The 22,019-nt window shown below is 39.7% G+C and overlaps 1 protein-coding gene across 3 annotated transcripts in view; it reads left to right on the top strand.

Moving 5' to 3' along the window:
- Window positions 1–6,327: 6,327 nt before the first annotated feature.
- LOC121375870 (protein Mo25-like) overlaps window positions 6,328–22,019 on the top strand; it is a 37,748-nt gene continuing 22,056 nt past the window's right edge. Inside the window, exons 1-2 of one of the 3 annotated variants that reach the window (XM_041503558.1) lie at window positions 6,328–6,405; window positions 11,772–11,953. In XM_041503558.1, the coding sequence (XP_041359492.1) occupies window positions 11,840–11,953 (114 nt within the window). In that variant the 5' untranslated portion in view covers window positions 6,328–6,405; window positions 11,772–11,839. Of the gene's footprint in view, window positions 6,410–11,771; window positions 11,954–22,019 lie in introns of all 3 variants that reach the window. The other 2 variants (XM_041503566.1, XM_041503549.1) reach the window with 2 other exon arrangements.

Below are 22,019 nucleotides of genomic sequence, written 5' to 3'. Positions count from 1 at the left end.
TGCATATAGTGTTTTTAAACACAAACGTTAACATGGTCGCCTATGGGATTTGAATTGGTATAGTCCAACCTATATAAGGTTGCTTTTGATGGTGCTTTTGGAAGAAATATAGCACAGAAGACAGAATGAGGCATCATGGGACTAAATCTTCGTTTTATTCCGTAGACATTCGGTTCATTCCGTCAAAATACACCTATGAGATTTATAAGTATTAAAATGCAGTTTCACTTGTTGATCCACTGCGTGGTCGAGTGGATACAGTGCTCGGCCACTGCGTGGTCGAGTGGATACAGTGCTCGGCTACAGTCCTGATGGTCTGGAGTTCAAATCCAGGTCTAGCACTACGTCGTTTGTAGTGTTGGCTAATTCAATACTTCATATCTACTAAATGGTTTCCCACTAAATTTGGTGGGAAGCTTCTTTGACCCATGGTGAATATGGTCATTCTTGATGCGCTGTCAGTTTGGGATCGGTCCCTGTCGGTGGGCCCATTGGGCTATTTCTCGTTCCAGTTGGTGCACCACGACTGGTATATCAAAGGCTGTGGTATGTGCTATCTTGTCTGTAGGATGGTGCATATAAAAGATTCCTTGCTACTAATGGAAAAATATAACGGGTTTGTTTTTTCTCTAAGACTATAATGTTAAAATAACCAAATGTTTGACATCCAATAGCTGATGATTAATAAATCAATGTGCTCTAGTTGTATTGTTAAACAAAACTAACTTTAACTTTTTCACCAGGTTCATCACAGGGTAACTAACAACTTGAATATATACTTTATTTTTACTCCTTTTACTGTTTTGTTTACGACTTGTTATTATGACTTTCTTTCCTACCCACATCTGTGACGGGGTTTTTTTTCATTACATTTTTTTCCTGTGACTTTCTTTCCTATATTTGCTTCTTGGACTCGTAGAAAAACAAATTCATGAATTTAGTCATTCTGATACACCAGAAAAATGGGTGCCATGCACACATGAGTTTGATAGGTGGAGTTAGCAGTTTACTCAAGTCGCTGTTTAGGGTCATGAGCCTCATGTTATTGATTGATTGATTTATTTATTTATTTATATACACCTTTATATATATATATATATATATAAATATATATATATATATATATATATATATTTTATGTGTTTATATCAGATTTTCAAAGTTCAACTTTATTCCAATTTAGTGTTTATTTCTATATACATATATATATATACACATACATACATATATACATACATACAATTCGTGAGGCCAGAAAGGATTTAATTATCCCCTGTGCCAGTGCATTAATATCTGTGTATGTAACAGTCAACCTCGACATACATACAATATATAGATATTCATACATCAATACATACTAGCCAGTGCCAGGTCTGCCCACTGTTTCATGCACGTAAGCGGGATCGACCGCGTAGATTGTAGGCCCCATGCATGTGGTTGAGTTAAAGAGCATTCTTTTTATGGATGCCTCATTAGCTCAGAGCGCATCGTGGTTAGTCTTGCAATTTGCGGGCGATTCGGTGCCACAGGTTCGAGTCCCAGCAACAGCAATGGACAATTTGTGAGGCCAGACAGGATTTAATTATCCCCTCCGCCACTGTGTTAATGTATGTAACCGTCAATCTCGACATACATACAATATATAGATATTCATACATCAGTGCAAACATACATACATACATATATATAATCCAATACATATATACATACAGTGCCATTGTGTTTTGAGTGCCAATGATAGTATTTTAATTTTAAATATTTAACCTTGTCTTGTTAAGTCTTGAAAACTGCTAGTGCTTAATAAAAGATTAAAAACCAGCGAGTGTTATTTATTGACAGTTGCGATCCTATAATATAGGCAACTACATTTTGAAGATTTACTACCTAACATTGTCATATTGGGACTTGTCTGTTATGACTTATCCGTGTCCAGCGCGGTGAGTTGGTGGTTTGTGAGAGAGAGGTCAGTGTAGTGGTCTTTTGCCTATCCACAGAGTTGTTAAAAGTCGCTCTGGGTAGGAATCGATGCCAGGCTGCGAACCCAATACCTACCAGCCTTATGTCTGATGGTTTAACCACAACACCTCCGAGGCTGGTAAAAAGTTTTGTTCTGTAGAAATAGATATGTACTATGTACCAGCGTGTCAAGTGGATGTGTAGGGGGGGGGGGGGGGGGGGGGGTATGAGTAAAACGGAACCAGTGTGGAGGGTGTAGTCCGACGAGGCGGGAAGCCCGTGACGGGGGTAGGGGGTATGGTTGTCTTCCCCAAGAAATATTTTGGAATATTGACCCCTCTTAAGCGCTATACTGGCGTGAGTTTTTTGTTTTGTGGGTTTGGGGGCGTTTTTTGGCTGCTACTTTTGAAGGATTTTTAAAAACACGGTTTCGTTAATGTTTGTTTGATACAGCCCGTGAGATGAAGTGTGCACCAGTGACGTCTGGCCGTTCTGTGACGTTGTAGGAGTGGTGGTTGAACAGCCTGGCGACGGCAGCGTAGATTATTGGCTCTCAGACGATTGCGTATGGTTTGATCAGACACTCGAGTTCCAGTCGCAGTCCGCAGATTGTCATGTAATCGGCGTGCAGTGGTTGTGCGTTGACGTAGAGCCATATTGGTGATGTAGCGGTCCTCTCTATTTGTAGTGCTTCGGGGTCTTCCCGAACGTGGACGATTTCGAACAGAATTCGTTGCTTGGTACCGTTGCCACAGTCGGCCAACGACACTCTGACTGACACCAAGTCTCAGAGCGACATTTCTTTGCGTATTGCCATCCTGAAGCCAAGCAATAGCCCTTCCTCGATCTTCGATAGTCAGTTGACGTCGTACCATTGTCGAATTTGGAGTGTGCACCGTACACGAACGCAAGCTCCAATTATACGGAAATTCAGCATTGGGAACATGGAATACACATGCAAAGCGTGCAAATGAAGCGCTTTGTGAAAAAGCAAGTTATGGGCACTTAGCAGACCTTTCGCTTTCGCCCTAATTTACGTGCAAATGTAAGCATGTTTTCGACATTAGAACTAGTCGACAGTGTCATTGACAGTGGATTTTAATTCATTTATGGGTTGCTTAGACCCACTTTTGTCAAAATGGAACAATACCATGCGTGACATTATGGTCTAGCTAATATAATTGACATTCAGAAAATAATGTCGAAAATATCGTCTGACCCTTAAATTCTTTTGAGTAGTATATGTACTTGTAAAACGCTGGAAATTGCATGTCGGGACATCTAATTTCACAATTTCCTGGGGGATAATGCCCCCCTACCACCACTACACCATACTAGATGTGTTGAAAACGTTTTACCAAGGAAGTCGAACCAGTTCAGTTATATTTTTTATATACAGTCAAAAGTTGCCATCTTATTTTATTACGTCTCCAAATTTGTTTAATACGTATAGACATGTACATATTTGATGGTTATTAGTTTTACTTCTTGTAAATACAATATTTTAAAAATATTTCTGATAATCTTTTAATAGTTTTAAAGTCTCTCATAACTCCGTAGAAGTGGCTTGTGTACTTTTATTTCAAAATAATACATCGTAAAATTATAGATATATAGAATATTTGCGGTTGTAATTATAACGAGTTATTTTACTGGATAATACGGTTGCTATTTTTTATTTTATGTGAGCAGTTTGATACATAACTGTGTTTATATATCCAGTGTTTATTGCGACACATGTAGGCTATACACAGCAATTAAACATCGTGAAAAAACTAGAAGGCCGGAAATAGTTTTCCAGGACATCTTGAATGTCCCCGGACCAACCCCCTCTGAAAATCTGGGCGCGGTTGTTCAAAGCATAGTTAAATTTAACCCTGGGTTAGTCGATGTATTTTTTTTTCAATTATTTTTGCACAAATGCAAAATAAACTTTAGATTTGATTATGTATGGACACGTTTGGTTGTTCAAAATCAAGTTTTAACATTGTATTCAATTATTATTTGTACTGATTCAATCCTTGGTTTTAAGAATCTCTCTTAACCACTTGTTAAGCTAGTTAGCCCTTGAACAACCGGGCCCTGGTGTTTTATGTACTCAGTGTATATACATGAATACATAAATTATACATCGTGAAAAAAATCATTTATAAACTGTTGCATTTATACGCATTTATCATGATAAGTCTTACTGGCAGAATGCGAGAAATCACATTTCAGGTCATCTACCTTTCAAAATTGTTCAGGGGGATTGCCTCCGGATGTCTCTAGAAGATCGGGCGCTACACGTCTCGGTATGTAAACCAGCCCCCCACCCCACATCCCACCCCCACACACAGCACCACCATATTCACCACCCCAATGTTCCGTCGTTCGCGTGCGTGCTTTTTAAATTTGACTTGATTAATACAAAAAGTTAAAGTTTGTTTTATTTAACGACACCACTAGAGCACATTGATTTATTAATCATCGGCAATTGGATGTCAGACATATGGTCATTTTGACAGTCATAAAGAGGAAACCCGCTACATTTTTTTTCATTAGTAGCAAGGGATCTTTTATATGTACCATCCCACAGACAGGAATGCTATAACGTGGCACCTGGTTTGTCATTAGTTATATATAATGAAGTAACATCAGCAAATTTCCAACTGGACTGGAAAACAGTGGTATAATGATAAATTACACAAGGTAAGAGGACAAGAAATTGCTTTAGTTAAAAGTCTTAAGTAGCCTTTTTTTTCTTTTCTTTTTTAACTTTATTTTTTCTAGACCATTCCCTTATTGACAAATATCAACCCATGCAAAGGGAGAAGACGTGGGTTGTTAAAGTAATTATATACAAAATTTATACACACATAATGTAGTTACTACTTTATAGGCAGAATTAATTAAAATAATTTATTACCCATATGGGCTCAAATATACGGGGTAATATTGTTTCGATCTCTGCATAGTGTGCAGATTGCTTCTACAGCCACTGATTGGCTGGCTTAAAAATCACGATGTTTGGTTGGTTGCTTGTCATGGCCGGAACTTCACTTTCATTCATATAATGTTTCCATTCATGAGTCAGATTACACATACGTTACACGATATACAAAGATTTACAAAAACAAATGGACTCACTTGTTTCGTAAACATGAAATGGTATATTTTCATAAGCAGCGGCTTTAGTAATATATAAAAATAATTATTTTCAAATGCAAATACAGTCGTATTATTTTGTACTGTAAACATTTGGCTGTAAAAAGAACGCCGTTATGCTATGACGTCACTTACATTACGTCATGTAATGTGCGTAAGATTATATGACGTAATGGCTGATGGCTTTGTTGTAGACTGCAGAGGAATTTTTACATTAAAAATCAGTTAAAATTGATAATGGGTAATAAAGAGAATAACCAACTCGCTACGAGGAGTTACCAATTATCTGTCCCTCGTGAATGAATGTTGTAAAACCCTCGCCAATGGCTCGGGTTTACAACATTCATTCACTCGGGACAGATAATTCACAATTCCTCGTAGCTCGTTAGTTATTCTCTAAATATTCACAAGGACCTGCATTTTAACAAGTATCTAGAATAAATGAAATTATATAATGTTAGTATGCCAGTTATACGTAACGGTATCATTAACACCCCCACCCCCACCCCCACCCGACTAAGGACTTCCTTTATATAAAAAAAATTATAAAATTAGTTCATTTTTATTTTATTTGTCATGTAATTTAATTTCATTGTTGAGGAGCCCCGAACCTGAAGTGCCCCCCCCCCCGTCTAAGTAGTATCTACTGTTAACTGGGTTTCCATTTTTGTGGAAGACCTGGTTGGCCGAGTGGTTAATACAATACAGTACTATACAGTACAAAATGCTTTATCACGGTTAAGGTCGCAGGCTGTCAGTTGTCATGCGAATCTGTAGGTTCGAATCCTTCTAATTGACACTGCGGTTTTAAATATTATGGTTAGTTTGCAATTATAGAATAGGTCGACTTGATTACAAATGCTCAGTTCTGTGAAATATTAAACGGTATATGAACCTGTAATTCTTGTGAATCTTCATAATATGTTAATCAATTTTTAAAAAAATCAAAAAATCACAGTGATCACTGAGTTGCATTTCTTTTGGTGCTCAGTATACGATCCTGTCTGTGGGATTGTTCATAATTCTTTGCTGCTATTGAAAAGAGTAGCCCATGGAGTGGTGGCAGCGAGTTCCTCTCTCGTTATCTGTGTGGTCCATAACCATACACAAATATGACCGTCGTTGAAATAATAAAATATTTCTTCCTATATGATTCTCATAACTGATCATTGGATAGTAGTATTAAGTTAATTTACTTCCGCCTATGCGCAATTGTTATCTAGTGACGTCACTTGATCAAACTTTTTTAGTGGTATTGACTGGTAAGATTAGTCTTAACTAGGATTGTATTCCAGTAGTTGCGTAAGTAAGCATCATGGTGCTAAATATCAACTTCCGTAGTGTTATTTCGTCAATTATTTATTCACGAATTCGGTAAATACGGGTCCATTAATCCAGAAACATCGAACACGGAAGGCCGAGTTCGTGTCCAGACGGCCATTTTCACATTTCCGAAGGTGCCTGGTCACTGGTGACGTCGATACGCTGGATCTTCTTTAGATATTTCTGTTATTATTGTTTTTTAACGATTTGTTCATAGGTTGTATAACTGGTATTAAATAACGTATGTCTACAAATGAGCTCATACTGCCCCGCCTTTTTTTTTTCTTCTTCCTGAATCCTTTTGTTTGTTTTTTTGTTACCGAATTGTCATGCGATCTCGTGGGTAATCGTTCAGTGTGGGGCAAGTCAGAATAATTCTTCCTGTTTGTGCACAAATTTTTTAAATTTATTAATAATTATTATTATGTAATTTTTATGTTATAAATATTAGGGTTATTGTCAGGTTTTATTCCAAAATAGCAATCTAATGAGTAATCGATATGCTCTAGTGGTCGTTGAACAAAACAAACTAGCTTTTGTAGCCCATCCCAACCTCCACGAACAGTGCTTTTGTAAATAATTTCAATTTGATTTGATGAAAGAAGAAAAGTAAAAGTATTTTGGAAATAACAATAATAAAAACTATTTTTTGTGTGCAATTTACAAAACAAACTGCCCAGAAATAACTTGTACTTGTAGTACAAATACCACATACTGTGACATAGTTATAATAGTAAGAAAACAGTGCTCCCTTTGGGAAGGACTATAGATGGACATCTCTGCCATCATAGATGAATGTGGGTCCAGTGTTCTCGCTGCTCCATGTCGGCCCGCCCCGCTATTCCATTTTGCCGCCCTCCTTTATTTTTGTGCGCCCCTCTTTATTTTCCAGCACCCATCTCCGCTATTTCCAAATGCACACTTTTTTCCACACAAAAAAACAACGATCAGTCTGCACATTGGACATCAAAGGAAACAAGCTGCATTGTGTATGAAAAAGCAGTTGACGAAACATTTATGACAGTTACCATAACGTAATTTAACAGTATTTTTAACAGTCTCTATTTTGTCCCATATCTGTATCCATTTGTATGTTTAATAGACACAATAAAAATTATATTTTATTTGAGCAATGAAAACATTTGTATTTTTTACAGATTCGGCAATGTCTGATTGAAAAAAACACAACCTATGTGGCACCAAATTTTTCACATGATCAGAACGGTCATTCTGTCTTGTTTCCACTAGTTACTATCATCTGATATTTTGTCCTCCGTTGCAGATATAATTGGTTGTAACTGATGATTTTGACTTTGTCATTTCTGTCATTCTGTTTATTCAGCAGTTCTTTATAAAATATTGTAAACTTTTCATTTTTTGGTGATATGAATGCTTATAAAAACAACAGAAGTGGTAGTGTTTATTATTAAAATAATTTCTCTTGAGTGCCAAATAAAATATATACACCGCTTTTACAAAAACAAAACTGGTGATGATATTTTATCACAGCGATCGATTCATTTGATGAAGATGGAAATAATTACAAAAAATGTATCCGACATTAGGGGATCACTTTACAAACATCTTTATTGTTTTTCGTATATCTTGAAATCTTTATTAAAAATAATATTAAAACTTATCGGTTCAGCAAAACCGGATATGTCCGTAATATGTCAGAACGATATCATCTTCAGTTCAATTAAAAGACAAGTGCTTGTATTTCGTATTTATAAACCTTTTTGCACTTTTTTGTAGCCAAAATAAGAGTATGTCTTTTCACAAGTCTACCAACACACAACAATATGGTAACCAAACTCTTCTCCCCGTCCCCCCCCCCCCCCCCCCCCCCCCCCTTTTTGTTTTTTGCTTTTCATTTATTGGGGTGTTTGGGGTGGGGGGTTTTGAAGGGTGTGGTGCCGAGCGGCCACCCTCCTTTAATTTTCACCCAGCGAGAACACGGGGGTCATTTTGCTTTAAAACCAGTTTGCAGCCAAACCATTTTGACCGAATTTCCATTCGCATTGAGATCTTTCGCCCCTTGATTGGGTGGTTTCACCTTCCAACCTGGGTAATTTCGCCCTAATACCAGGTTATTTTGCCCTTATTGTAATTCAGGTGAAATGGTATACATGTTGCTTTAACCTCCAGTGGCCGGACGTAGCCCAGTGGTGAAGCGTTCGCTCGATACACAGTCGGTCTGGGATCGATCCCAGTCGGTGGACCGATTGGGCTATTTCTCGTTCCAGCCAGTGCACCACGACTGGTATATCAAAGGTTGTGGTATGTTCTACCTTGTCTGTAGGATGGTGCATATAAAAGCTCCCTTGCTGCTAATCGAAAAGAGTAGCCCATGAAGTAGCGACAGCGGATTTCCTCTCTCAGTATCTGTGTGGTCCTTAACCATAAGTCTGACGCTATATAACCGTAAATAAAATGTGTTGAGTGCATCGTTAAAACATTTCCTTCCTTTATCCTCCATAACAAGTTTTGTCAATACAATTTGTGGAATTAATGATGTGTGTGATCAAGTGATTCAATAGCAGGGCTAGCTCTGGGCTTGCCAGATTATCTCCTAAACTTAAAACATTTCACAAACAGTTATTTTGTAACAAAATATCAATTATTACATGAAATTAATTCGCCAAATTAAAATAAAATTTGCCAGTTTTTAAAATTCGCAATTGGTGAATTTGGAGAGTGCCAGAGCTAGCCGTGAACAGACATTCCGGATCCCTTCAAAACTTGTGCATTGCATTAACATGTATCAAATGAGAAATAATATTACATAGCCTAATAAAGACAACCAACAAATTAATTAATACGTACGTATGTATATATGCATTATGTTGGAATTTTAAAAAAAGAAGTTTGTCACAGAGGTGGATGCGGGATTTAGCTCAGTCAGTCGAGTGCTTGCCTGGGGTGCTTACGTTGTAGGATCGAATCACCTTGATGGATCCATTCAGCTGATTGGGTTTTTTCTCATTCCAACCAGTGCACCACAACTGATCAAAGGCTGTGGTATGTGCTTACCTGCTGTCTTTGGAAAAGTGCACATAAAAGATCCCTTGATGCATTAAGAAAAATGTAGTGGGTTTCATCTGATGTCAGAATTAATTTACCAAATGTTTGACATCCAGTAGCCAATAATAATTAATCGGTGTGCTCCAGTGGTAGCGTTACACAAAACAAGTTTAAAAAGTATATATATAGCACCCCTAGACAACTAATTCCCCCCCCCCCCCCCCCATGCTTCCATTTGTTTTCTAATTGGATTTGGACGAATCACATGCAGGTGACAACCTTTTTCATGTCTCGAATCCGAGTAACCTTGCCAGGCTTGATTGTGATCTAATCTGATCCATATATTGATCATTCTGGATTACAATAGTTTTTTTACTTAACAAATCTTAATTACGTTTATTTCTCTAACTAATTAAAACAGTATTTGTTAGGGTTAATTATATATGCATACACACTACATTATAACTGTTAATTTTGCAACATTGATTTAATTACGAAAATTCAATATCCCAAAAAGGGGGGTGGGGGGAACACATTCAGGATGCTTTCCATCAGTGGACACAAAAGACATAAAGACCGTTCCAAATCATGTAACAAATTTGTCACCAAATAAGTGCTTTCAGTTGGAGAAATTAAATATGTACATCAAACAAAATAAATTGAATCTGGTATGGCATTTAATAGAATTAGTTAACAATACTAGTTAAACGATTTAACAGTAAGCTTTTGAAGCCTGGAATGGTAGACATGTTTTTATCAGTGTTGCATTTTTCATACATTCAGCTAAATTACATTGCATAATTTTCTTAGGGGCTTTGTAAATATTAAAAAATTCCAATAATCCAAAAAGATTGCTTTGTGGACTCTAAACATTATACAAGTTAGTGGATGTATTTCATAGAAATGACCCAGCACTTGTTAGTACATGTGTTAAGAATGAGTTTAAAACTTGATACTTTACAAGTAAAATACAGGCGTTGGAACTTAACACAACAAATTAAGATGGGGTCGATAAAAAAAAGGATTTTAATTACTCTGCTTTGTAAGTCTACCGTCAAAACAAAGCAAATTCTATAATATCCATGTAGTTTTATGAAGTTCAAACAACACTGTTAAACCAAGTACTGTAAAGATGCAGCTCACTACGTTAACTTTTCCCTCTAGGACCCAGATAGCGCCTACTTGTATTTTTATATAGATAGTATGAAATGTTTTGGTTGCGAACTTGGTCACAATGTAGAAGGCTGAGATGGATTTAATTCTTTGATGAAAGGGTCCATCTTACGGTGAAGTATTGGATCGAGGATGTTGCCTGCACATTCGCATGATTCTCTGTCCCACCAAAACGTTTGCTTTGTTTAACAACACCACTAGAACACATTGGTTTATTAATCATCAGCTATTGGAAGGAAGGAAATGTTTTATTTAACGACGTACTCAACACATTTTACTTACGGTTATATGGCGTCATACATATGGTTGCAGATATTGAGAGAGGAAACCTGCTGTCGCCACTTCCTAGACTACTCTTTTTCGATTAACAGCAAGGGATCTTTTATATGCACCATTTCACAGACAGGATAGTACATACCACAGCCTTTGTTACACCATTTGTGGAGCACTGGCTGGAACGAGAAATAGCTCAATGTGTCCACTGACGGGGATCGATCGTGAATGGACCTCACATCAAGTGAACACTTTACCACTGGGCTACATCCCGCCCTCTCAACTATTGGATGTCAAACATTGATATATACGGATATACATGTAGTTTCAAAGGAAACCTGCTACATGTTTCCATTAGTAGTAAAGGATCTTTTATATGCATCATCCACAAACAGGATAGCACATACCACAACCATTGATATACCAGTCCAGGGTTTCTGCCAGAGGATAAAACAGTTACGGTGCCATACCCAAATGTTTTTGCAGATTTTTTTTTTAAGTTAACCTTTTAACAAAATTAATTACTCTTATCATTACTGTGTGATTTTCGTAACCCTAATCCTACACTTAACACATTTTCATTTTGGGGGAGGCCTCCCATACCCTCTGTTGACTGTTGCATTCAAATTTCAATTCCATAGTGCAATACCCAAACATTTCTGGCAGAAACACTGCAGTCGTGGCGGACTGCCTAGAACGATAAATAGCCTAATGGGGCCTACCGACTGGAACCGACCCTAAATCGACCACGCATCAAGCGACCATTTGATCAGTGGGCCACGTCCCGCCCTCATATATTTGAAATGAACATTACATACATGTACATATATGTGTTTATAATTAAATATTTACAATACGTAAAAATAATGTTTCAGATTTTAAGTTGAAAGACCAACGTTTTTCGAAGGGCCCTCCACACCGGCTGTCACCTGCCAGTGCTGTGATGCCATTATTTGGGAGAGCCCAGAAGAGTCCGCAGGAGCTGGTCCGGGCCTGCAAGGAGGCTATTGATAAACTGAAAGGAGCAGGAGACAAGTCCGACAAGGATGTCAAAAAGGTACACGTTAGATATAGATCGGCCTCGCGGGCGCTGTGCTTGTGTACACGTTAGATATAGATCGGCCTCGCGGGCTCTGTGCTTGTGTACACGTTAGATATAGGTCGGCCTCGCGGGCGCTGTGCTTGTGTACACGTTAGATATAGGTCGGCCTCGCGGGCGCTGTGCTTGTGTACACGTTAGATATAGATCGGCCTCGCGGGCGCTGTGCTTGTGTACACGTTAGATATAGATCGGCCTCGCGGGCGCTGTGCTTGTGTACACGTTAGATATAGCCTCTATTAGAAATTCATGAGAAAAAATAGGCAGAGTTACGTCCACTAACCACTTCTGGCGCGTTCCGGTTACTTTGATGGCCACTGTTGTTTGTGAATCTTCAGCTGAGTTTTATACATGCCAGTCCCTGGCATCATAAATGTCCCCACCTATGCTTTAAAAATAAAGAATGATACAGGTAAAAATTAAGTTGATGAAATTGCGTTTTGTTATAACTGACTGTGTTAAATATAGGAGATGAATCTAGTGAGCTGTCACATACCCTGATTGTTTTGGTTGTTTTTTGCATGGAATTTGTTTTTGTTTGTTTCAAAGCTGCAATCTCGCCTCGCATTAGTTATTATAATTTCATTTAAACATACAAACACACCTGCAGTTTTAATGAATTGTGTGTGACAGTATCACAGTTGTAATAGATAACATATGTTTAAGTGCGCCCCATGGGGAATGCATTTTTTCAAACTGTAGAATATACTACACGTTATTTATTTTTACGTCAAACCAAACTTAAATTATTTCCAAAAACAACAAAAACTTTTTGTAGGAGGATAGGACGGACTATATGTAATATTCTGATCAGGCCCCGTTCTTATAAACCTTAAAGTCTAGACTTTATTAAAGTCCAGACTTTGATGTCATGGCAACGCCATTCAAATAGAATTATGTTAAAGTCTGGACTTTAAGTTTTATAAGCACAGGCCCAGAACAGTCCCCTTCCCTATGTGCTACATTATGTTTGTTTTGGGTTTTTTCAGTGTATTTCTGGGGACACATGACCCGACCCCTCCCCTAAAAACACCACTAGCCAGTCTAGACTTCCTCTACACAATTTCCTGCACATGCGCCTGTTTGACTAAATATTTCGTTTGCTGTAAATTAATTAGGCCTATATACATTGCATTATAAAGTGTAAATTTTGCTGTAATAACAGCTAAATATATAATTTAATCTACAAACATCTACCTATAGTAACGGTACTTGTTTTGTTTACATCAAAATATCTGTGTAAACATAATTGTTAGTCTTGTATGCCGATTATTCAAGGTTAAATGTTAAAATGAAGATATTGTTCTATATACATGATTATAAGCGAAAGTGGCAGGCAAAACAAAAAACCTAATATTTTAAAAATACCCCCCTCAAAAATTTTGCCTCCCCCCCCTCCCCCCCAAAACCCTAGTAACAACAACAAATCTGCCCCCAATAAACAATAGCCTACAAAACAAGCCCACACACCAGTACATGCGCACAACCAAAAACATAACCCAGACTAACATGCACATTTGAAAAAAAAAGTTTGATCTATGTACATATACCAGTGGTGTATCAAGGTGGCAAGGTGGGCGTGGAGGGGGATGTACGTGCACACACATACACAGATATAATAGTGGCAGGAAGGGGCCAAAATGTGTGGGGATGGGGCCAAAATTTTATATGTACATACCTTTATACTATTATAAAAGCAAAATATTTGAAAAGTGGGGGGCACATGTCCCCCAGCTTCCTACGCCAGTGAATATATACTCTTCAAAAGAAGAAACGCAAAACCACATTGTCGTAACATTTGGAGAATTGATTTAATTATTGAATGGTGAGTCCGATAATTACCAAATGTTGCAGGATTGTTCACAATTCACTCTAGTCCATTGTGAGTAAGTGATAGGACACACCACCAAGGTCAAGGTCATCTGGAGTCAATACCGGGTGTGGCCTCTGCGTGTGTTGACAACTGCCTGGCACCGCCTGCCCATTGAAGCAACCAGAGTACGGATGACGTCCCGGGGGATGGTGGCCCACTCGGCCTGCAAGGCTGCTGCCAGCTCGGGCAGGGTCTGGGGCTGTGGTTGTCGCTGTCGGAGGCGTCGGTCCAACTCGTCCCATAGATGCTCAATTGGGTTCAAATCCGGTGATATCGATGGCCAAGGAAGGACATTAATGTTGTTGTTCTGTAGGAAAGCCGTTGTGAGACGTGCTGTGTGAGGCCTGGCGTTGTCATGTTGGAACACTGCGTTGGCGTTGGCCATAACTGGAACGATGTGTGGCCGGAGGATCTGGTCAGTGTAGCCCTGTGCATTCAGGTTGCCCTGCACGTGGACCAGGTCAGTTCTGCCAGTGTGTGAGATGGCTGCCCACACCATGACACTACCCCCGCCGAATCTGTCCACTTCCTGCACGCAGTTTGCCGTATAACGTTCACCACGACGCCTATACACGCGACATCTTCCATCATGACGTCGGAGCAGAAATCGGGACTCGTCACTGAACCACACCTGTCTCTATCGCAGTTGAGGCCATTGTCGATGAATCTGGCACCACTGCAGTCGGAGTCGACGGTGTTGTGGTGTTAAGATGACACCTCGAACTGGACGTCTGGCACGAATTCCTACCTCACGTAGGCGGTTCCGTACGGTCTGGTCGGATATCCTGCGCAAACCTGGTATTGCTGCGGCTGTGGAGGTGGCAATAGTCAATCGTTTCCGAAGGTGGCGTACCCGGATGTAGCGGTCCTGCCCGGGGGTAGTGACCCGTTGGTCGACCGGATCTAGGGAGGTCACGTGTTGATCCATGTTGCTGGTAACGGTCCCACAGTCTGGAGATGGTGCTTGGGGACACATGGAATGCCCTGGCAACGGCCGTTCTGGATTCGCCTGCGTCTAGTCGGCCGATGGCATTGTTTCTCTGCGTTTCACTGAGACGTGGCATGTCCTGGATTGTCAACTGTCGGCCAGATACAGAGGCCAGGCAAGCGAACACCCTGCACTTTTATACTGTCGGTGTTCATGTTGCACGTGCAGACAACGCACGTGCAGTGGTGACATGGTTTGCACGTGGCTGCATTTTTGCGAATATTCACATTTTGGAACTTTATTGTACAGTAGCTGCGTTTTATTGAATGTAACCGTGGGAATGTGTTTGGGACATGCAATGACCTTATATTCACAAAGCATGAACCGGTAGGAAACATAAAATCGGAGTTATAACCCATTTGTACCCTTTTGCGTTTCTTTTTTTGAAGAGTATATATACATACAAACTATGGAATGCTTAATGGTTGTGCATAATATTAATAATTGTAGGTAGATAGTCGATCGTAACTATTAAATTAGACATGAAATTGTGTCCGTTACACTATGTCTGTCTGACAATGGCACTGGACTCGCTGTTCCGATTTGTTTGCGAGTCAGGCAGTAGCAACATTATCATTAGGCGAGGAAGTGAATTTCTGTATCGTTAGTTTCATTATTAACTACTGCATAGGTCGTAGTTAATAATGCAGCTAGCGGTGCAGAAAATCACAGCTAGTCATTTAGTCAAATTAATGTACACTTCCATTCATACACAGTGATATATACACAAACACATGTACCTGTATATTACTTGCAAATATCAAAAATTTATTAAGGTGCCGTTTTAACGAGTCAGTCATCGATGAGCCCTTTTTCTTGGTCTCCCCAAGACGTGTACGTAAGTATTTCCTGTTGAGCACAAAACATATTGTACATTTTCTTTTCTGTAAAAGAAGCAGATTGCACACAATCTGACAAATAATAATAATAATAAAATTCTTTATTTTCAGAGGGTAAACACATTCAGTACAAGGTGACTGGTCTCCCATGAGGCCCTCTCTAATCTATACATGATATTATACATACATACATTCAAAGAAACAACATCAACATACATGTAATATGTATAGCATGAGGAACAATAGCACATATTATAAATATATAAATAATATTTAAATCAATTTGTTAAGAAACTTGAGTCAGTGATAACTCAATACATCATAATTATTTTAACAAACACAAAATCAACAACAAAGGTATATCTTAAAATTGATTATTATTTGAATAGTGCTTAAAATAACTGGATTTGAATGAGGCGAGGGATTGAGAATATTTTATCTTTGAAGGTAGTGTGTTCCACAGTTTAGCTCCCCTGCATGAAAAACTATGGCGATAAAATTCTGTTCTTGGTTTTAATTCATAAAGGTGATTATGTTGAGTTGACCTCAGATTTAAGGAGTGAATTTCTGAAGTTGTTTGAAACATTGTTTCTAGATATGATGGAGATAGTTTGTTGAGGACTTTGTAGACAAACTGGCAGGTTCTAAAGTCAATTCTCTCTTTGATTTTAAGCCATTTGAGAGAGCTAATTATTTCTGCAGTGGACATTTCTTTGCTTTTTTCAGTAATAAGTCTTGCAGCTTGATTTTGGATTTTTTGAAGTTTTCCTATAGAATGTTTTGAACAGGTTCCCCAAATTGTGGAGCAATAGTCTAAGTGAGGTAATATGTAAGAGCTGTAGAATATTAATCTGGTCTTTTGGTCAAGATATTTTCTGTTTTGTCGAAAAATGTATAATAAATAAGAAGATTTTTTAATAATGGCATTTATGTGGTTAGCCCATGTCAGTGTTGGGTCAATGTGTACACCAAGAAGTTTTTCAGAAGTGGAACATTGCACTGGTATGTGATCTACATATGCTGTTGAGGTTTCTGCAATCGAGGTCAGTTTTTTTAGAAGAACCAATAAGCATGATTTTAGTTTTATTTAAGTTAAGAGACATCTTATTATGGTTGCACCAAAGACTCACCTCATTCAAATCTAACTGGACATGTTTTTCTAACAAACAATAATAGTAAAAGAAAACTTTATCAACGTCAAAAAATAAAAGAACAAGTCGACAAATACTCAATTCAGTAGTAACAAAGGGCTTTTGTTGCAAGCGACTGGAGTGTGAACGCGCCAGAAATAATTTAGTGGGTAATCAGGGCTGCTTAGCACTATGCAAATCAAGGGCAGATAAGTATGTTTCTAATAGAGGCTATAGACATCGGTCTCGCTGGTGCCATGCTCGAGTACACGTTACATATAGACATCTGCCTCACTGATGCTGTGCTTGAGAACATTAAATATAGATATCAGCCTCACTGGTGCCGTCAGGACAGGACTAGATTTTAACGTGTACATTCACAACAAGCTTTTAGCACACGCCTATCATGGGCACGGGTCCATGACAGAAAAAGGGGGGGGGGGGGGTAGGAGAAAAGACCGCCTGCGCTGACTGGTGCAAGAGAGCACCAGCCGCCCAAATGATCGGTAGCAGGCAGAGGATGTGGTGGTGCTGTGGAATTTGGATAAGTGCACGTTTTAGATGAAGGAAATTTGGCGTATTTTGAACGGTCGGTCTAAAGAGTAAAAAAAAAAAAAAGAGAGAGAGCTACGAGTAGGTTTGGAATTAGTGCGTCGAGATTAACTCGTTAATTAGACCTTGTTGATGCTGGGGTGTCTCCCTAGGTTGCCATAGGGCCCTTAAAAAGGGCCTGATCTCTTCTGATCGTGGCATGACAACCCAGGGGAGACTCGAACAATTGTGTATGTATCTGGAGAGGCAAAGGCAGCTCTTGATGTTCCAGGGGTTCCCGTCGTTGATGTGGTCGTTGCGTCCTCCTCTTCTGATTCCAAGTGCCCAAGAAGTCTGTACCAGCAGCAAGGATTTGGGGGTTGGGTGGAGGAAGCCGGTATTCTTTTGTCCAGCTCCCTCTGGGTGCAGTGCTGGGCCATTATTTTTTTATTTGTGGGCGGATGCATTGTTATAATTAGTCAATGCATCCTGTGTAGAATGTTGCTTGTGCGCATGCTGTATGTCTGTGTACCTATTTATTGTTATGGTTGTTCCTATTGTCCTAAGTCCCTAATCTAATTATCTAACGCCTGATCAGAACCACCCATCCCCCCCCTCCTTGAATGCAAGTAGGGGGGTGGGGGTGGGGGAGTTTAAACTAGCTATCTAATTTGAAGGGAATGTCCCTTATAGTGTAGATATTGGTTTAAAAAGCCTAGAACTTCACATGGTAATTTTTGGTAGTAGGTACTGTTCGTTAGGCAGATGTGCGTGTAGTTTGCTAACCCCATTTGCTAATATTCAATTACGCCTCCCAGTCCTTCCCAAGACCTCCGGGAAATTATGCAACAGGTTACCTATTAATTACTAGTATAATATTCTTACTTAGTTTCTTGTCTTCTTATCTGGTTAGATATGTGCTTGCTGGCAGTCTGAAAAACTCACCTTAATCTGCTGTAGTAAAACATGGATCGAACTACCAAGACATGTATATGTGCGAAAACAAAGATGTGAAAGCTATGTACAGGTAATGCTCCTAATCCGTGATTGGCTGGATTGGACCAATCGGAATGCTGAAAAAAGAAGTTATAATTAGAGGCTTCCTAGCTTGGTTATGGCTGTTGATTGGTTGTTCAAGTGACCAATTAATCTAGTGTAATTACGATTCCTATCGCCAGGGGATTTTTAGGAAATCTCCTGGGATGACAATAGCTCGCTTTAACACCCTCAGGAATGCTGTAAATCGTGGTTTGAAAAAGGCTATTGGCTATAGCCTAGTGCCTCTGTCAACCCGGTTTCCCGAGGACTATTTAGATGGCGGGGTTCATTTTAATAGTAGTGAAATGTGAAAGTATTTATTTCGCATTCGAAATACTATCGGGCAGCAATAGTATTAAATTTGGCCCTTTTAAGGGCCACCAAAACACTCGAGAGTGTATTATACCAATTGCCAACCAAGGATCAGTGCAAACAGATTCTATGCTACAAGGACCATAGGTCAATTTTTGTTCATAGTCAGAACAGTTATGAATATGCAATTGCTGAAAAAGAAGTCATAATGAATATATAAACAATAGAGTAATATTTTAGGATTCGTTAATGCCCGAGTAACTCCCTGCTGTTGGTTCCCTAGTTTGGAGTGCACAATCGTAGGTCGAGAGTGTAGGGTCACTGCTCCGCACACCGTGGAACATACAGGCAGGGTGGAGCCGGGCAAAAAACTAATTTTGATCTGGTTATAGTTGGTCTAGTCCCTTCCTTCAGTAATCGTTTGATTTGGGGTGCATAATCGGTTCAAGTTCTTAGGGTCGCTGCCATGCCTCAAAGGAATGCCAGCTGGTTGGGAGTTTGACCCATGTCTCGCTTCTATGACGGTCAGCTTTTGACAGGAGCCCATTATTACTCTCGCCCCGGCCCCCTGTCATCTCATTTGGAGTGCATATCGTGATCGAGTGCTTAGGGTGGCTGCTCCGCCTCGGGCGACTGTTGGCGTGGGGGTGGGGTGGGGGGGGGGATTAGAGTAGGTTTGGTGGACTGAACAAATTGGAAGAGCTGTAAAGACTTGATTTTTTTTTTTTTTTTTATCAGGGAGGAGTAGAGTTTTGGGAGTGATTATGATGGCAGGGTTGTCTTTAGTTGGGATTTCTAAGATTGGTTTTCTATGGTTATTGTGCAGCGTGCAATCCAGAAGATCGCGTTTCATGTCTTCTGGGGTGCCACAGTTACAGTTAACTGGACTTTTATTTATTTTGTATGAACAGTTATTTAGTTGCATTGAATTGCCTATCCTTGCATGTTTTACTAATTTAGAGTGCCTGACATATTTTTCTTTAACTACTGCAAAGGCAACCCTGCCGTTATCTGGGTTTTTAGAGACATCCGTGAAGATATGGATGTGCTCTGGATAGTTTTCATTGGCAGCAGCTTCGAACAGGATTTTTTTTAAAGGCGGGAAAGGAGTTTTATCTGTAGCTTGTTTAATTAGGGTGCGTGGCAGTAGATAGGCTGATTGACATGGTATACTGCCACTGGTGTAGTATCGATTCCTATTTCTGTTTCTATTTTATTGGCCTTGGTGGCAAAAGAGTCGCCAAGGTTTTTGTTTGATTTAAAGGCAAGGCCTGGTTTATCTGCTACTGGCGTGAGTTCCTGCACTGGATGCTCGTGATTTAGAGAATGAATTTTGAGATGATATTTAAGATGCTGAAGGTTTCTACGATATTCAAGTGACATAATATTAAATTCTACTTTTAGACTTTGGCCACTGGTGTTTGGTGGTATGTTGGCTATTAGTCTTAGAGCTTGATTTTGTATTATATCTAATTTATGCAGCAAGTATGGGGAGGTGCAGCTGTAGGCTTGGGCTCCATAGTCTATTATGGAGAGTATGCATGCTTTGTAAACAATAAGCATTGCCTCTTTGCGCTTCCCAACGTGTGCCTGAGATTGCTCTTAGAAGATTTAGGGTTTTATTAGATCTTTTAACTATGCCAAGAATATGTGCTCTGATCTCCTAGCTCTTTTTAGGGGCCTTGTTTTGATAAGGTTTTTTGGCTAAGGCTTGGTATCTGTTTCTTAGCTCCACCACTGGGTAGACTTCTTCCACACCTACATCTATATCATTCTCGTCGTCTGAGCTAATCTCTAGTCTGAGGTTGGGGATCCCTTCCGTTCAGAGGAACTCCTGGGGGTGTTAGAATCCCCTTTCCTAACAGAGTTGTGAGCCAGTCTAATGGCCTGGTTATAAATACTAGGTTTGGGGGTGATTGGAACGAATTCCACATTCTCGTCAATTGTAACATCTAATGTTGTCTTAGTTCCTACGGGGGAAGCCTCCGTGTTGGCTGCCCGTGGTACGATTGTCTTGATCCTAGTCGATGGGGAGGGTGGGTCCTAGTTGATGGGGAGGGTGGGGGACCATGGGGAGTCCGTTGCTAAGTCATTGTCTGAGGTTTCTATCTCTACTCTAATTTCATTTTTGCTCGGTCTCTCGGGTTTTGATCTGGTGCTGTGCTTGAGAACATATTAAATATAGATATCGGCCTCACTGGTGTCGTGCTTAACACATTAAATATAGATATCGGCCTCACTGGTGCCGTGCTTGAGAGCACATTAAATATAGATATCGGCCTCACTGGTGTCGTGCTTGAGAACACATTAAATATAGATATCGGCCTCACTGGTGCCGTGAAATATAGATATCGGCCTCACTGGTGCCGTGCTTGAGAACACATTAAATATAGATATCGGCCTCACTGATGCCGTGCTTGAGAACACATTAAATATAGATATCGGCCTCACTGGTGCCGTGCTTGAGAACACATTAAATATAGATATCGGCCTCACTGGTGCCGTGCTTAAGAACACATTAAATATAGATATCGGCCTCACTGGTGCCGTGCTTGAGTACACATTAAATATATAGATATCGGCCTCACTGGTGCCATTCTTGAGTACACATTAAATATAGATATCGGCCTCACTGGTGTCGTGCTTGAGTACATATTAAATATAGATATCGGCCTCACTGGTGTCGTGCTTGAGTACATATTAAATATAGATATCGGCCTCACTGGTGCCGTGCTTGAGAGCACATTAAATATAGATATCGGCCTCACTGGTGCCGTGCTTGAGAGCACATTAAATATAGATATCGGCCTCACTGGTGCCGTGCTTGAGAGCACATTAAATATAGATATCGGCCTCACTGGTGTCGTGCTTGAGAGCACATTAAATATAGATATCGGCCTCACTGGTGTCGTGCTTGAGAGCACATTAAATATAGATATCGGCCTCACTGGTGCCGTGCTTGAGAACACATTAAATATATAGATATCGGCCTCACTGGTGTCGTGCTTGAGTACACATTAAATATAGATATCGGCCTCACTGGTGTCGTGCTTGAGTACACATTAAATATAGATATCGGCCTCACTGGTGTCGTGCTCGAGAGCACATTAAATATAGATATCGGCCTCACTGGTGCCGTGCTCGAGAGCACATTAAATATAGATATCGGCCTCACTGGTGTCGTGCTTGAGAGCACATTAAATATAGATATCGGCCTCACTGGTGCCGTGCTTGAGAACACATTAAATATATAGATATCGGCCTCACTGGTGCCGTGCTTGAGAACACATTAAATATAGATATTGGCCTCACT

The sequence above is a fragment of the Gigantopelta aegis genome, chromosome 1 (assembly GCF_016097555.1).
Source record: "Gigantopelta aegis isolate Gae_Host chromosome 1, Gae_host_genome, whole genome shotgun sequence".
NCBI lineage: Eukaryota > Metazoa > Mollusca > Gastropoda > Neomphalida > Peltospiridae > Gigantopelta > Gigantopelta aegis.
This window is presented reverse-complemented; position numbering and strand designations above follow the sequence as displayed.